The 12,047-nt window shown below is 41.5% G+C and overlaps 1 protein-coding gene across 3 annotated transcripts in view; it reads right to left on the minus strand.

The window, feature by feature from the left end:
- Nucleotides 1–7,704, minus strand: part of CD2AP (CD2 associated protein) — a 106,638-nt gene extending 98,934 nt beyond the window's left edge. For 2 of the 3 annotated variants that reach the window (XM_029243042.1, XM_029243043.1), the window contains exon 1: nucleotides 7,426–7,704. In XM_029243042.1, coding sequence (XP_029098875.1) covers nucleotides 7,426–7,429 — 4 coding nt within the window. In that variant the 5' untranslated portion in view covers nucleotides 7,430–7,704. The remainder of the gene's footprint in view (nucleotides 1–7,425) is intronic. The other variant, XM_029243044.1, reaches the window with a different exon arrangement.
- Nucleotides 7,705–12,047: the final 4,343 nt, after the last annotated feature.

The raw sequence follows: 12,047 nt of genomic DNA on the forward strand, positions 1-12,047 counted from the left end.
GAACTTCTGTACTTATAATCCAAAACAAACAATTTGGCACTTGATTATTACGATAATCATGATAAATACAAATACTCTAGGAATGGCACTCTTATAGTTAACAAGGTCAGTCTAGGTGTTAGGTAAAGTTCTGGCCTCCTCAGTACTGGGGCACTGATAGACACTAAGAAGGTTAGGACACTTTGAATATTTCAGGTAAAAGGATCTTGAAGATACCAGTTCAAATGAAGGTGTGCTTCACTCTAAAGACAGTACCAGGAGTAGAGAAAAGAATATCTTGGCTACTGCCAAGCACTCACCATGTCACTGGTCAAACTTAGAGATGAACAAATCCTATTTGCCTTCCAATGCAGGAATCTATACCCTGATCTTCCTTATACTTCTCTTATTACATTTTAACATTTCTGACACTGGAATATATTTTCTTAATGTACTATGTTCCCTTTTCTTATTTGGATTTCTGATGATTCACATGTTAAGTTTTATTCCTACCATGTTAATTCTTATTCCTATCACAACACTCTTAGCCATCCCAACACTCTGATGACACTCATCAACAACTGTAGGTAAGGAGACATGAGAGCATTTACATCAGAATCTCCTGTGTGAAATTTTTAAAAATCCAGATGATTCTAATAATATGCCCAACCTGCAACACTGTTGTAAACTATCTGAGGCACCAAAACTTATATTTGTCCTAATTCTCCTAGCACCTAGCATGGCATTAATCACATTCCTCACATTAAGGCAAATACTTCTTGATTAATCTCTCATCCGAAGCTCCTTTCCTTGACAATGTGACCTTGTGATAGAACCTTTCTCTTAACGTTGGTGGTAACTGTTATTGTTACCATACTTAAAGTATTTTTTTCCTAGAAACTCCTAGTGATTAGATGCCACACAGTCACCCTCTGAGAATCACCTGGACACTGAATCATTAAAAACAACCTGAGGGACTTCCCTGGTGGCACGGCACAGTGGTTAAGAATACACCTGCCAATGCAAGGAATACGGGTTTGAGCCCTGGTCCGGGAAGATCCCACATGCCGCAGAGCAACTAAGCCCGTGAGCCACAACTACTGAGCCCATGTGCCACAACTACTGAAGCCCGCGCTCCTAGAGCCTGTGCTCTGTGACAAGAGAAGCCACCGTAATGAGAAGCCCGTGCACGGCAACAGAGAGTAGTCCCTGCTCGCCATAACTAGAGAAAGCCCGCACGCAGCAACGAAGACCCAACACAGCCATAAATAAATAAAATTAAAAAGAACCTGAGCTATGTGGCACTAAAATAGATACGGGAATTCAGGATCCCATGTTAGTCATCTCTGGTTTGCAAATTAGTACAGAAACAGTATGTGATCATGATGGAAAGTTGAATAAAGTATACAAAATTTTAAAGATTAAAAATGCAAGTCTAAAAAAAAATGCAAGTCTATGGAGGCACTGGAAAGGAATGATGTGGTATAAAGAGGTTCTAGGAAAAAAAGAGTCCATAACATGGCCATATCTGACACTAGATCAACATTTTAGGCTAGATATCAATTTAGAATAATGAATTTTTAAAAACCAAAGTTTCTTATTAGAATAAAAGCTCCTTTAAGTACAAACAACCAATAAATACACTTTCAGTTGAAAGAAAAGAGTAAGTATGAGGATAGAACATTCAGGCAACTGAGGTCTTCAGAAACTATGAAACAAAAACCAAAAAACAAAAAAGAGGTCAAGTTAAATTTAGCCCAAAGGAGGAAACATTTAGGAGCCCAGAGAGAAAATACCTAACTCACTTGGCGCTAAAACCAAGGTTAGAACTGAAAATTGAAAGTACAGCACAGGGACTTCCCTAGTGGTACAGTGGTTAAGAATCCACCTGCCAATGCAGGGGACACGGGTTCGAGCCCTGGTCCGGGAAGATCCCACATGCCGCAGAGCAAGCCCGTGCACCCGTGCACCACAGCTACTGAAGCCCGCGTGCTCTAGAGCCCGTGCTCTGAAACAAGAGAAGCCACCGCAATGAGAAGCCTGCGCACCACAACAAAGCATGCAGCAACGAAGACCCGAGGGAGGGAGGGAGGGAGGGAGCGAGGGAGGGAGCGAGGGAGGGAGAGAAGCACAATCTTGGGTCTGAAAAGCCCTAGTAAGATTATGAAGGGAATTCTATCTGCTTAATAGTAGCAATAAATGACCCTGTGAACTAGTCTGAACATCTATCTAACAGAACATCTATCTAACATAAATCTAAAAGAAAGCTGTGGGTAGTATGGTGTGGGGGGAGTATGCGGGAGGACTGAAAAGGGCAGGTATACTATACAAAAAACAAACGAACAAAAAAACAACTAAGAAAGCTCTAATAACCAGCCTAATAACTAGCCTAACACAACTTCAGTGAAATTGTTCAGGGATCAAAAATTAGTAGTACTTTCAAGTTTCTTATGCCTTACTTGCCCATTTATTATTATATTGGCAGTTATGACTATTTAACACTGTTAAGGATTGTGCACTTGTTTCTGAAACAGAAGGGTATGCTGAAACTTTGTAATCTGCTTTGCCTTGGGTGTGAAAGGAGAAGAACAGGTGAAAAATAAATAGCTGCAAAGAGCAGATGCATCAAATCCCTGAGACCAAATAAACAGAGGGAGCGCCAGACTGTGAGCAAGAAATATCCTCAAGCATTGAGACAGAGAATCTCCTTTCACCCCAGTTACCCAGGGCCACTTGTAACACACATATAGATCCAGCTACCGACGCAGTGCCAAGCAGAAAATATATAGGTTCTACAGCTTAGGAGCTCAGTATCTTGTCAATATTACTGCTTGCCACATCCTAAACAATTCCAATAACCGAGCTCACTTTTGTTCCTGGAAACAAATAGCTACCTTGTATCTCTCATAAGAAATCTGGACCCTGTCTGGTTCTGCTTCCCGGTTCCGAGGTCTTCAAGGCCTACTGCTAAAACTCATTTCCTCCCTTTTCCAAGATGCCAGCCTGAACCTCTACCTAGTACCTGCTACCCACCACCGTCCCACTCCCACACCAACCTGGCCAACTCCACCTGTCTGCACACTGTCTTTTGCTACTCTTATCCCTCATGCTGAGAGGCTAACTATAGTACCTCCATCCAGATTTCCAGGCCAGTGTTCTGACCTCTCCATCTAGAAAGAGCTAATCCTGCTTGAGGTAAACCTACCTAGTAGTTGGATATCAAATTCTACCAAGTCACAGATCCATCATGATGATTACCAATTTACCTAAATTTCAATCACATCATATCAGGTTTTATTCCCTCTTTCTTTTCTGAACAGAAACTCTGAAAACTTTCAGATCTTTCACAACTTACACCAGTTTACCTAGGAACTGCTTCTGCAGCTGTCCTGTTCTCACACATATCAAGAATCATTACATCTTTCTTTGCCTATCTTCAACCTCTTGACATGACACCACTTTTTAAATACATTAGAAAATGGTATCATACTTAAAATACATTTAATGGAGGAAAATATTCCATGACACAGGAGAGGAGGGAAAAAAAAATCACAGATTGGATTACTTATAAATAAAAATTTGAAGGTATTTTCAATTGGCAATATGGAATGAACTGAAGGCACTTCATGCTTTTCTTAACTTTCTTATCTTAAATGCCTTAAAATTTAGATCATCTTATTAAGTGAATAAGACATCATTTTACTTTGCTAACCCCTCATTTACAAGAGATATATGGCAAACTTCAGGCTAATTTCTATAGGAAAATATAAAATATTATGAATGTGAATTTTCACCCTAAATGTGATTTTATGGAATTATAACTATTCAAAACTTGAACCCTTGGAAAAATCTGATCACGAGTACTTACTAATTAAGGAACACAACTGATTATTAGATTTGCTAGTGATCCAACTTCGTTTCTTTTTTAAATTAATTAATTAATTTTTTGGCTGCATTGGGTCTTCGTTGCTGCGCATGGGCTTTCTCTAGTTGCAGCAAGCGGGGGCTTCTCATTGCGGTGTCTTCTCTTGTTGCAAAGACATGGACTCTAGACTCGTGGGCTTCAGAAGTCATGGCACGCAGGCTCGGTAGTTGTGGCGCACGGGCTTAGTTGCTCCGCGGCATGTGGGATCTTCCTGGACCAGGGCTCAAACCTGTGTCTCCTGCATTGGCAGATGGATTCTTAACCACTGCACCACCAGGAAAGTCCAATCCAACTTTGAAACAAAAATTTCCTAATATTCCTCTTTCATGCTCAGGATTAGTTTAATTGAAGTAAATCCTGAAATTGAAAGGTGAGCCGCCAGGAGGCAATTTCCAGTTGCCACTACTTATTTGTATGAATCAAGATTTTATCCAAAGAGTGAATCAAAGAAAAGAAATAAATCACTGTATTACAGAAGTACACATATTATCTCTAAACCAAGTATATATTTCTGCCCATTAACTGCCTCATAATTTAAACATGTTGACTTATTATATGTGAGGTGGTAAAAAATAATTTAAACTAAAAAGTTCATAACCTTATCTAAAATTAAGAGAAATTCAATCCTTAAAATCTGCTTACTTTTTCAGAAACAAAAATTTATATATAGTAACACTTCGTGCCATTTGCTTTCTGTCTTATTCCACTCCAAAATGTAGATCTGTACTTTTGGAATAAGAAATATAAGTATTGTCTTACCATCTTTTTCAAGCTCTCCCCAATTCTTCCACACGGAAGGCCTCAAATTTCCTTATGATAAGCATTCTTCCACATTTAATGCATGCAGAAACTAAAAACAGTGCTTTAGTTTAAGACAACATTCAAATAAGTCTCTACTAACACTCATCCCACTTAGTTTTTCCTAAACTTACTACCAATAATGAACTTTCTCACAGTATATCAAACTTTGGAAGTTATCTTCCTGTTTCTGCATTGATACAAAATCATCTCATCCCACTGGTCCCTCAAAGACAATGTCATGCTTCTAACAAAGGTCAAACATTGCGAATTGTTTTTTCAAGTTGATGCAAGATTTAGGGAAATTTATTTGAAAATGAAAATAATAGCAACCAACATTGGCTGTTCTAAGCACTTTACAAGTATTAACTCATTCAATCCTCCTAACAACCTATAAGGTTGATAGTTTTATCCCATTTGTAGATTAAGAAACTGAAGCTCAGTCACAACAGCTAGTAGGTAGAAGAGCCAGGGGTTGACCTTAAACTGTCCCAGTTCAGAGCCCAAGCACGCTCTAACTCTCTAGCTGTACCACCTAAATGTTAAGAACCATCACTTAATAGGTATCCAAGTTATTTTGAAATGAAGAAATTAAAGATTTTTCATTTCGTGATGAACCAGATAAAATACCATGTAAATATTTTAAGTTATCGTCTTAAGTCATAAGAAATAAAGACTTCTGACAGCAAAACCAAGTATGTTAGATTAATATTAAAGAAAAAACTCCCTTTAAATGATTTTGATAATTTTATTATGAATACATGACCAATAAATTTAAAGTACACACTCATATGACAATATCTGACAAATACCTTTCAAAAATTAACTGCAAATGCACCCAAGTAATCAACCTTTAAAACACATTCTGGGTAGTCAAGTTGAGAGTGTACAAACATCACACTTGACCAAGATAATCTGGCAACTCACCTAACCAGAACACAGCAAAGTCACTGAGAAAAGGCCTCCGAACAATCAAAATAAATACTCCAATGTCCAAGTATTGATACTCACTTTTCTCAAAAGAGGATCTCACAACTAAATAAGGGTCAACTCATTTTTACCCTTATGCAGAATTACAAATTTGATTTCTGGAGGAAAAAATGGCGTAGAAAAATTACCAGTGGGAAGGTGAAGGGGAACACCGATCACAGTGACAAGCACATCCAATAGGGAAGCAGAAAAATGCTTACTTAATAACTTCAAAACGCAAAGAAATCTGATCTACAGTCCTATATACAATCCAACAGATCCTCACGGCCCACAGTAACTGATGGTCACAAATGATGACCCTAGGTCATCAAAAGATTTAATTATATTCTGCATCCTACTTAAAACAGAAAAGAATACCATATTTAATTTTAGTATGATTTTCACTCAAAGTTGTTTTATAATTTGAAGCTTCGAGGATAAACCCTCAATTACCCAGTAAGCTCAACTAATAAATTAGAAATTCCTTGGAAAGTTCCAAGTAGCAAAGGTTTCACTGTTTCTAAGTTTAAGAGCACTATGTGTACAAAAGTTACCTGAGAGCAAAAGGGAGACAGGAGAGCACAGAAGTAGAAAGTCTAAGAAAACAAAGAAGAGCTAGGCGACTGTCTATAAACGTGCTATCCTTAAGGCATTTCCCACAAAACAGTGTGTGGGCAGTAGGTGCCACATCAGCAGTACTCTGTATTTGTCCTGCTCCTAAATCATTTGTTAGTTTCATGAATTATTAATTTCAGTTAATAGTTTGTTGAGATGAAGCAGTACCAACTCTTTCCTCAGCTGCAAGAAGTGATAGCGTCCTTCTGATTGCTCTACAAAACCAACACTGGGATTACTCTTACAGAGCATGCATATGCCTTACGGTGGCACACATCTGATTTAAAAAAAAAAAAGTTCTCTTTTAAACTGCTTTTCATTTTTAAAGGATTCAGGGAGACAGTGCCTAGCCCACACCGAACTTTGTTATCAAAAACATTGCTACACTACTCAACAAAACTCCCTTTCAAACCAGGCTGCAACACATTCTTTCTCTAGCTCCAAACAAAAACTTTAAAGCACATAGTAAATAACATATAAGGCCTTGTACTTTTCTCCCCTTCTAGCGAGGAAGTCTAACTCCAAACAGGAAACTGCTTCTCAAAGGACTCAACGCAGAAATCCTACCAAACGCCAATCCAGTTCTCAGGAAGAGATTTAATATTTAAGTGCCAACACACTTGCCCAGGTAGAAACGGAGTAAATACTCAAGCTTCCCTGCCCTTGAGGCACCCCTTGGAAGTTCTAGCAGGGAAAAAAAATTTTTGCCTTTTCTAACGAACAAACTACAAAATGCTTTAAAAGGCCAATCTATACAAAGGTTCACAGAAGATAAAGAAGTTGAAAGTGCTAGTTTGTCAAGTTTTTCGATCACCCTCCCCCATCCCACCAGGATCGGGGAGGAAAGAAGGGGCTAGGGAAGAAGGAAGGTTCGGGGCTGAGCGGAGCTAGGCGCGGGGCGAGGTGATCGGGCGCCCCCCCCCAATCCCCTCACCTTTCCCGGGACCAGGTAAAGAGGCAGAGAGGAAAGTACGAGATGGTGCACTTCTCCGCCAGAAGAGCAAGGTGGAAGGCAGTGCGAGGAGGGGCGGCGGGGAGCGAGCCGTGTGGCCGCGCAGGGACCGACCCCCGCCCCCTCCCCGCCGAGATCGAGAAGGGGAACCGTCTCCCCAAATCGGGAGCGTCCTCGAGTCCCTTACCCATGCTGGGGGCTCCCGCGGGGAGCAGCCCGGCGCCCGCCGCTCCTCCTCCGGCTGCTCGCGCGGCCGCTCCGGCGGCAGGAGGCGGGCCCTCCGCTCGGCTCTAGCCCGGCTGAGCTCAGGCGGGGCAAGAAGGCGCCTCCATCCGCCCGCGGCGTTCCCTGGCCAGTCCCGTCCGCGCCACCCGTGAGGAACAGGCGGCGGCCGCTCCTCACTCGCGGCGGCTGGAGCGCCCTCCCCCGCCCGCCCAGCCGGCGGCTTCCCCACCCCCGGTCGCTCCCGCCACGGGGTGGGACCTGCCGGTTCGTCGTGGCCGCCGGCTCCAACCCGGAGCGCCAGCCCAACCCCGGAGCCCGCCCCCCCCGCCGCTCCCTCGGCGCCTGCAGTCCTCTAACGCGACGCCAGAGACTGAGGTGGAGACCGGGACAGAGGCCGGGAAGGTGCCGGGAGCTGGGCCGGGAGGAGGAAAATCTCGCGAGAATCCTCGGTCCTCCCTGCCCCGCCCCCGCCGCGTTCCGGCTCACCGCCTGCCCCCGGCGGCTGCCAGGTGCGGTGACGTCATGGCCAGGGGTCGCTCGCCGCCCGCGTCCAGGTGCGCGGAGCGGATGGGGGAGCCGTGCGGCACAGCTGCGACAAGTCCTCCGCCCTGAAGTTCGAAGCTGCTGGGACAGGCGTGTTGTGTGGTTTGTCGCCTCAGATGGATACGAAGAGTTTTTGCTGATAGGCAAATGAGCCTGGGTTGCCCCACTTTGCAGTGTTGCTGCAGCAGGCTTTGGGGAACCTAAAAGAAAAGAGACCGCGAGAGAGAGATGCAAGAGGACAGAAATAGAGAGAAAAACCGTTTGCTTTCGAACTTTAGAGGTCCAGCTGCAATCAGAACCCGCGGCTTACCTTGCAAAGTTCCGCATGAATCAGAAGCATTTCTTAGTCGGAAAAAAATCCTAGACACAGAGTAAATTCTATTTTACAGGATTAAATTATTGGGTTCCTTTAGTCTCTGTCCGCTGAAGACCACTTTCTAAATCCCTTTTCTCCTTCGAAAGTATAGTTTAAATTGTTACCTGATGGGGAGGGGGGGAGCAGATCGGGATAGTCATGATTTGAGAGATTGCCTGGCATTTTTTTCTAGCCTGAATATGAAAAAGAGCATAGGATTATTGTAATCAGACATGACACTTTCTTAGAGTTAGAAATATATATAATTAATTCAGCCAGGGACTTCCCTGGCGGTCCAGTGGTTAAGACTCTGTGCTTCCATTGCAGGGGGCATGGGTTCCATCCCCGGTAGGGGAACTAATAACCCACATGCCAAACAGCTCAAAAAGAAAAAAAAAAGTTCAGCCAACTTTTTTCCTCTACTGTTCAAGCAAACCCAGTTCCCGGACAGACGCGTGTGAGAGCAACATTTGTTGGTGCTTTTTAAAGCTTTGTCATTTAATTCTCACAAGCATCCAGGCAAACCCGGGTTTCTGAAACTCAGCACAGCCATTTATTTTTTGTGGGACTTTGGATAAATTAACCTTGCTGGATTTCAGTTTCTTGAGTCTGTCGAAAGAAATCTTTATAGTGCAAAGCACAGTGTCTGGCACATAGTAGCAACTTTGTAAATATCCATTTCCACTATCTCCTATAGGCCTGCATTTGCCATCCTTTAATCTTTTATTTCTAAAAAGATTACATAGGGTACCTTTTTAACAGGAATTGTCCATTACAATCAGAGACCAAAAAGGATAAAAGAAAAATATTTAATATGCACACCCAAAAAGATGTACATATTGGCTGTGTTGTACTGAAACCATGAAACATATTGTGACTTTTTTCAGTCAACAAATATTTATTATTATGTTAATTGTCCCCTTCTAAGCAAACAAATAAACAAACCAAAAAAGCTGAAGTCCAGCCCTTACCCTCAAAGATTTTGAATTCTAACCAGGAAGTGAGACATGAACAGATAGTTTATTAACAGTATGAGGTAGAGAGAGTCAAATTCCTGAAAATTTAAAGGAAAATTACTATGGGCAAGGCAAGCTTCAGGGGGAAGGTATAAATTGAACTAAAGCGTGGAGGAAGGCAATAATTTCAACCTGGAGGAGTCCTAGAAGTAAGGAGTGAAAGTGGAAATGCAAACGGAATATCTCTGAAACTTGTGTGGCTCCTGCAACCCATAAGAAAGCAAACAATTTAAACTTTGAAAAAATGAGGCTGATGGGAGGCAAAAGAGGATTCATGGAAGGAGGTAAAGAAAAATATAAGATATTGGAAGAGAACTAAATACCTTGGTCTCTAGGATCCTAGATATTTTAAGAAGAAAGGCCAATGAATAGAAACGAAGAGAGGGTAAGGAAAACAAACAGAAGAAGGGAAAAGAGAACTCTGGATTTGACAATAAGGTTACCTTTGAAAGTATAACTTCAGAATATACGTGACAGAATGTGTAATATATATAGCTGCATATATTTAGAATATATAGAATAGAAAAGTTAAAAGTCAGTTAAAGGTTTCAGTGACTAAATGAGCGATTAAGAAGTGAGGCCATGGGTTTCCCTGGCGGCTCAATGGTTGAGAGTCCGCCTGCCGATGCAGGGGACACGTGTTCGTGCCCCAGTCCGGGAAGATACCACATGCCGCGGAGCGGCTGGGCCCGTGAGCCATGGCAGCTGAGCCTGCGCGTCCAGAGCCTGTGCTCCGCAACGGGAGAGGCCACAACAGTGAGAGGCCCTCGTACCACAAAAAAAAAAAAAAAAGTGAGGCCACAAGTAGATAAGGTAAACATATTATTTTAACCAAAAGTCAGGTCACATAATCTGAAAAGATAAAGTATCTATCAGTACAATCAGTTATAGCCTAGAAATCTCAGGATCTGTATTATTTCCACCATAAACCATGTATTTTAGAAGTCTGAAAATTAAAATAAGCAAAATCACTTTGGAAATTCAGAGGGCAATACCCCATTGAGGTGACGTTGACATATTGGATCATAAAAGAAATTGGAAAGATCAGGGAATAGGACAATAAGAAAGGTTGAGAAAACTGAACTAAAGCTAGGAAGTAATCACAATCCCGGAGTTAATGCTGTCTTTCAGAGGTGAAGACAAAGGACATCCCAATGGAAGAATGAAATCTAGAAATGTATTTTTTAAACTTACAAAATGGTATGTGAAACTATGTTCTAAATTTGTGAGTACTGAGCAAATGTTAGCTATTAATTACTCCATGGAGCTCGTTTCATCTTATAAGTCTTACCCCCTCAATGAGGCCTTTAAAGTGTGGCACTATGTTTTATACATTTTTATGTAACTAGCACATCGCTCAGCTCAAAACACTGCTTTCCTCAGTAGTAACTATTAGTTGGATGATAAAAAATATGGTGAGATGATAATCTCATCATATATTTAGATTTAACCTCAAATTCCTTTCAGCTAAAAACAAATTACCTTTTCTTTTAGTCTTTATTTCCTTTATCTTATAATGAATTAGGATTTATTTATCCATCTATCCTCACCCTTCTTTGTATTCTAAGACAAATGAACTAATACCATTCTTTTTTTCTTTTCTTTTTTTTTTGGCCATGCCATGCAGCTTATGGGATCTTAGTTCCCTGACCTGGGATCGAACCCAGGCCCTTGGCAGTGAGACTGCTGAGTCCTAACCACTGGACCACCAGGGAAGTCCTGACTAATACCATTCTAATGACTCACTTTCTTTTTTTTTCTGCTGAATATTGATCTGGTATGAAAGAGAATATTACAATTTCTGTGAGAATGACATAATTTCCACCAATCTAATTCATTCTAGACTGCCATCATGTCTTCCTGATGTTTTCTTAGGAATTTATCAGAAGATATCTATATTGAAAAAACCATCTACCTTCTTTCCTTCTGGTGAAAGCTATTCTAACCAGGAAGATTATTCTAAAGAAAATTAAATATTAACTTGATTGTGTTATTTTTAAAACACTGATTTAGCTCAAATCTTAGAGACAACTAATTCTTTTCTTTATTCTCAGTTCCACAGAGCTAGATTTCCTAGCCAGCATTCTTATTGTTATTTTGTTTTGCCTTGACTAGTTTACTGTATACTTAAGCACAAATTACATCAATGTATAACCTGAATTTTTAAAAATCATTCTTTAGAAAATAATTGAAGGAAATAATACTTTCAAACACAATGCCTATACTGTGAGGTTAGTGAAGCTAGAAAATGTCCCTGCTCAAACTGGACCCATCAGCTTCTAACAAACTCCTGCTACTCTGTTAGCAATTTGGGGCATGTGCTCAAACATATGGTCTCTCTAAGCACTTTTCATTATTGCAAATAAGAAAAAATTTAGTTAAAAACATGATGGGGGACTTCCCTGGTGGCAGTGGTTAAGAATCTGCCTGCCAGTGCAGGGGACATGGGTTCAAGCCCTGGTCCAGGAAGATCTCACATGCCGTGTAGCAACTAAGCCCATGCACCACAACTACTGAGCCCGTGCTCTAGAGCCCGTGAGCCACAACTACTGAGCCCGTCTGCCACAACTACTGAGGCCCACGTGCCTAGAGCCTGTGCTCCGCAACAAGAGAAGCCACTGCAATGAGAAGCCCGCGTCCCGCAACGAAGAGTAGCCCCCGCTCGCCGCA

Source organism: Monodon monoceros, unplaced genomic scaffold, assembly GCF_005190385.1.
Source record: "Monodon monoceros isolate NGI ecotype Baffin Bay Population unplaced genomic scaffold, NGI_Narwhal_1 Super_Scaffold_3, whole genome shotgun sequence".
NCBI lineage: Eukaryota > Metazoa > Chordata > Mammalia > Artiodactyla > Monodontidae > Monodon > Monodon monoceros.